The sequence below is a fragment of the Olea europaea genome, unplaced genomic scaffold (assembly GCF_002742605.1).
Source record: "Olea europaea var. sylvestris unplaced genomic scaffold, O_europaea_v1 scaffold101, whole genome shotgun sequence".
In the NCBI taxonomy this organism is placed as follows: domain Eukaryota; kingdom Viridiplantae; phylum Streptophyta; class Magnoliopsida; order Lamiales; family Oleaceae; genus Olea; species Olea europaea.
Window position 1 is genome coordinate 583276 of NW_019227420.1, and position 5861 is coordinate 589136.

The window sequence follows — 5861 nt, forward strand, 5'->3', positions numbered from 1 at the left end:
CAAATTGGGTTTAAGATGATGGTCATTCTGACGATCAAATTAAAATTGTTTAGCTAAGTAGAACATAGTCAGTGAGATTTGCTATTTGTACACCGAGCTTTGACATCTCGGTGTACAATCCCCTCACAATAGGAGGTCGTGTCCAAAAAAATAAAAATCACAAACCTCCTATTCTGAAGGAGGCTATATACCAAGTTGTCAAACTTGATGTACTTATAGCAAAATTCTACATGGATAGGAGGCAAATGAATTGTGAAATAAATTAAGTTGATTGAAAATTGTTGACAAAAGTCTTGACATAATCTTATATACTTGTGGAATTCATGTGAATAAAAAATTTCAAAAAAATGACTCCACCTCCTATTGTAAGTGTTCGAATAGGAAGGCTATCAATCCCTTGCAGTCAGTGTAGCAAAGTTGAACCGAAATGTAGAATGGTGGGACAGAGAGGTAGCTCCAATTGGTTAGAAGTACACGTGTACGGAAAAATTACTTCTAGAGTTAAAAGAGTTAACTATGAATTCAAGTGCAAGAAGTCCGTGCAAATAAGATGCGTGTAAATGACTTCAGGTTAGCCCCTTCCAGAAACACCAGCGCTACATGACATGTATTTCTATCCATTAAAAAAATTAAAAAATCATTAAGGAACCAAACTAACCAGTCAAACACGATATAGCAGTTTCACAAACGCGCCGCCCTAAAACTGGAGGCCAATTGGCCACTAACCGCCAAACCGACACGGTTTCTACTCGACGATTCCCCCTGATTTCTCAGCTCATTGTTTTTCTAAAACTATATATACCTACAATCAAACTTCAATTCAGCCGTATCTCAGACAATCTTATCCACTTTCAGTATAGAATCTACTATCAGCCGTATCTCAGACTATCTTATCCACTTTCAGTATAGAATATACTATCAACCATATCTCAGACATAGTAACACGAATATATATATATATACACGAGAGATATTTCAATAATTGGTGGTGGTGGTGGTGGTGTTGTATATTTTCAATTATCAATTTGACATGAAAGTTAAGAAAGGAGAAACAGCAGTACCTTCTCTGACGAGGTCGTATAGCTCACCGGGAAATGGAGTAGAAAATCCCCAATCTTCTCCGAAGTCAGCCTTCCAGCGATTGCGCCAGAAATTATCGCCGAGGAAGACCGCATCCGTGGATCTGAAACCATCAATTTCAAGTTCCGATGATAAAAACGGTGAGGCTCCGGAGGTGGATAAATGGAGCGAAAATGAGATGGTGTTTAGGTACTTCGACGAAAACGGCGATGGTAAAATCTCAAAAGAAGAGCTACGGCGGTGCGTGAGGGCTTTAGGTGGCGAAATATCGGAGGACGAGGCGGAGATGGTGGTGCAGTTTTCGGACTCAGACAGCGATGGAATGTTAGGGCTAGAGGACTTCACAAAGCTAGTGGAGGGCGGCGGCGAGGACGAGAGAAAGGACGAATTGAAGGACGCATTCAAAATGTACGCAATGGAAAATAGTGAATTCATAACGCCTAAAAGCTTGAAGAAAATGCTGAATCGGCTGGGGAATTCGACCTCCATGGATCATTGCGCAAGCATGATAAGCAGATTCGACATTAATGGAGACGGCGTCCTTAGCTTCGATGAATTCAGAGAAATGATGCGATAAATGATTCAAAATTTTGAAACAAACATTTATGCTCAAGAATTATCCAATTTGGAAGCCCTCTCTCCCCGAGGCAATTTTTAAAATGGCTGGATAATTGATTCAATTTTTCACAATAGCCTTTTCTGTTGGAAGTACTATTTTACTCTTACTATAATTATTTGCAAGTTGTATCTTATATTTTTAAGGATTTATTAATCAGGACCTATATCTATATTCTTCAATCTTTCAAACACCTTTAAATATTCTTTGTATTTTAGTAATTCTTCAAATATCCTAGGCTGACATTTCTTGGTTATATATCCTCGAACTAATCTTTCTGAAATTTTTTCTTGTATATCTCTATGTTTAGTTATAATATCCTCTATCTTTCTTATCTCTTTACTAGTTCCTACAGAATCAAATCCTATATTATTTTTACAATTATAATCTATATCTCTATATATTTCTTCAATTTTTTCTTTGCCAACAGAAAATATATTTTCAGACTTTTCAGCTAATTTAAATAAAAATGAAACATATTTTTTATCTAAAAATAATATGAGATTATTATCATTATTAGAAATAGATATGGATGCTTGTGAATTGTTCATCAGAATAATTTAGGCATAAGCATGTAAGAATAAGTAAATAACTTACAGTAATCAAATGGAAGTAAACATGCTTTTCCTCCAATATGCTTTTATAGATGTTTTGCATGTACTTAATCAATCTTCTGAATCAAGTAAAGATTAAAATGTTTTTTGAAATCATTTGGATCCACAACTGCTTTCGCAAAAGGTTTTTCAATTAAGGTTGCATTTCTCACTCTAGATAACTAACCGTGTTTCCACAGACGCTATCTTACAGTATTCAGAGTCTCTGCTTTCACCTCTATCCAAATTCTTTTCAGAATCAAGTTCCTAATTGGAATGAAATTTTAAAAGATAACTCTCACACAAGGTGCTACAATTTTGTTAGAAAATTGCCTTTTTCCCCTAAACCATTCTTCAAAGACGGGTACTTTGACATGGCTGACATCCATTCAAAATCAATGTTTTGAAGTCCTTTAAAATCTCTATTTGTACTGTCAAGGAATCATGAGAAATTTAACGAAATCCTTTTATGAAAACTTTGTTGAACATAACAAATTTTATTTTGATATTCATAAATTGAAATTGTACATGCTTACAAACTATATTTACATACCTTTGGTACTCACCTTATGAAGTTTAGAACTCCATAAGTGATTACCTTATTACACGCTTTACTATCTTCAAGCTATCTAATATTTTTTTGAATACAAGTGGTGTATACAGATTACAAAAGATATATCTCTAAGATACGTTTCTTTAGAGTGTTTTAGAGATAAGTTGTTTCAAGATATCTTCCTTCTTCCTCCTTGCCTCCTTTTATAAAAGCCTTTGGGAATCTTATCTTGACAGGTGTTTTTCACCTTTCTTTGTTGGGTAGTTAGGCCATCTTATCTCCACCGAATTCTTCATTATCTTCTTGCTAGGTGGACCTCTTCATTTGAAATTATATGCATTATCTTTTGAGTTTGTCTGCCACTTGTGATAGTTGGTGGGGAGTAGTCACAATTATGGAGACTTTTCTTGTACTATCTTCTGTCTTTTAGTAGCCACGATTTTTCTTTAATAAAGTTCTTTATTAAAGTAGTGATAAAGGGCTACTTTTGTCACCATCACTTTTCCATTTTTGAATCAAAGAATTCTACAGGGAATTCTTCATCATTAAGGGATGATTGACTCATATCTTCAACTATACAGTATTCACAATGGTGATCACTGTAATTCCAAAGTAATTTGCATAATTCTTTAGCCATATCTTCTGATCCATGCACTTGGTTGGAAATAATTACAGATAATAAATGGTCGAGATAACAAATATTTTCTTCTTTGGTGGCCATCCTTGCATTGGAGTAGATAATATGATATTCAGATGGATATACTCATATTTTTTCTTTCTCAATAATTATCTGGGTTACATGTTCAAATATTTCTTTGTACCATTTTGCTCTTCTGTAGGGCATCATGTTTAAAATATCTTGATATTCATTTTTAACAACCTTTTGATTGGCTCTGTGAAGAGCTACTTGCTCTTTTGATATCTTGAATATCTTTATTACCAGTAATAGGTTCAAGTTTTCCCTGTGAAGGGGTTCCTATTACCTTCTTTTCTTTCCCTTTATTCTCGGGGAGAGTACTAGTATTCATAAGTCCCTGCAAAGGGATATTAGATTTGGTACAAGTAACTTTTGCCTTAAGGGCTATATTTTTGCCTCGAAAGCTATCTTGGATATTTTGAATTTGTGTTTCCAGATAGAAAACTTTTATCTCAAGTATTTGAACTTTCACCCTTAATTGTTCTAGCTCCATCCCTGCTAAGATAATTAGGAAGAAAGTTAGTTTTACCTTTTATATATTCAATATCAAATTTGAAATATGAAAACCAAATTTGTATCTTAATAATATATCTATTGGCAATAGATGGATCAACATTATTTTTCAAAAATGCTTTAACTTGAGTATTATCAGTTTTAATCAAGAACTTCTTTGGTAATAGATAATCTTCATATTTCTGAACTCCTCTTTTACAGCAATGAGTTCTTTCCTGTTCGTCTCATATTTTGTTTCAACTTCTTTAAATGTTCCTGATATAAAACCTGCAAGTATCTCAGGACAAGAACAATCTTTTTCACATTTATATTCTTTATGATTTTTTTTCACCTTTAACACTGCTCCCAGTAATAATCTGAAGCATCAGTTTCAAGGATAAAGAAATCTTCTTCTTGTGGTATTACAAGTTTGGGCAATACCTTTAACTCTTCTTTTACTTTCCTTATATTTTCACAATCTTATTTTTCCCAAGACCACATAATATTTTTCCTTAATTTTGGAAGAAAATAATTTTTTAATTTGGCACAATTCTCAATGAATCTTTCAGCATAATTTAATATACCAAGAAAGCTTTGTAATTGTTTTTTATCTTTAATTTCTTCAGAAAATTCTTGAAGTTTTTCTCCAATATGGGATTGCAATTGCAATTTTCCTTCTTTTATAAATAATCCCAAAAATTCTATTTCTATTCTAGCTATCTCAACTTTCTTTTGAGAAAGTGTAATACCATGTTTTTCATAATATAACAAAATTTCTCAAGATATTCAATATGTTCATCAATATTATTTGAATGAATAAGTAAATCATCTACATATGCAACACAGAAATGAGTAATTGGTTTGATTACCTCATCCATTCTTTTTTGGAATATTTGTGGTGCATTTTTCAACTCAAATGGCATTACATTCCATTCGAATTGTCCTAAAGGATTGGGGATACTAAATGCAGTTAGTGGTTTACTTTTTTCTGTAAGCATGATTTGTCAAAACCCTGACTTACAATCAAATTTTGAAAATATTTTTTTGTTATGTACTTGTTTAATAAGGGTGTCCTTATTTGGCAAGTAGTATCCATCAAATTTAGTAACTTCATTTAATTTTTTGTAATTTATCACAATTCTGGCTTTTCCTATTTTTTATCTCACTAAGTTTTCTAACCATAAAGGCTGGGCTGCTATGTGGACTTTTACTAGGCCTAATTATCTTGGCTTTTAGCAATTTTTTTATCTGGTCTTTAAATTTCTTTTGATCATCAACACTATATTTCATGGGTTTGACTCTAACAATAGTGTCTGGATTGGTTAATTCTATTTTTGTCTTTACTTTGTCTGTATTCCATTTTTCTAATGGATTTTCAGAATATGTTTCAGAAATTTCTTTTTTCAGTTTTTCAATCCTATTTTCTGTTGTTATTTTTAAGACTGTAACTGGTTTAAATTTTTCTGTACTCCAACATCCACCACGCTGGGTTGAGGAACTCTGATAATTTATATCTGTATATACTATTGTAACAGCTTTCTTTATTTTTTGTGTAAATATTTTATGTGCACAAGGTGTTGTGAACATATACTTATCAATATATTGTGTAAATGGTGCATATTTTAATAGAAAATTTTGTCCTAATAAAATATCACATCCAATTGTGGTTGACATGTATATTGTATCAACAAATACTTCTCTAAAGAAAATTAGAAAAGGTACTTGCGTAGCATATTTGCTGTATATTACCTTATTTTCACCTACTGTTGTAGCGATGACTATCTTCTTTGAATTGTATATCCAGTATTCAGATGGTAGTACATTTGGTAA

At 32.6% G+C, this 5861-nt stretch overlaps 1 protein-coding gene across 1 annotated transcript; it reads left to right on the forward strand.

The window, feature by feature from the left end:
• The first annotated feature begins 317 nt into the window (after nt 1-317).
• Nucleotides 318-1905, forward strand: LOC111372554 (calcium-binding protein CML38-like). Its single transcript, XM_022994914.1, has one exon. The coding sequence runs from the start codon at nt 1031-1033 to the stop codon at nt 1655-1657; it is 627 nt and encodes a 208-aa protein (XP_022850682.1). The 5' UTR covers nt 318-1030; the 3' UTR covers nt 1658-1905.
• Nucleotides 1906-5861: the final 3956 nt, after the last annotated feature.

What these genes read in the sequence shown, in the direction of transcription:
- LOC111372554 (XM_022994914.1), top strand. Translation starts at nt 1,031, where the DNA reads ATGAAAGTTAAGAAAGGAGAAACAGCAGTACCTTCTCTGACGAGGTCG.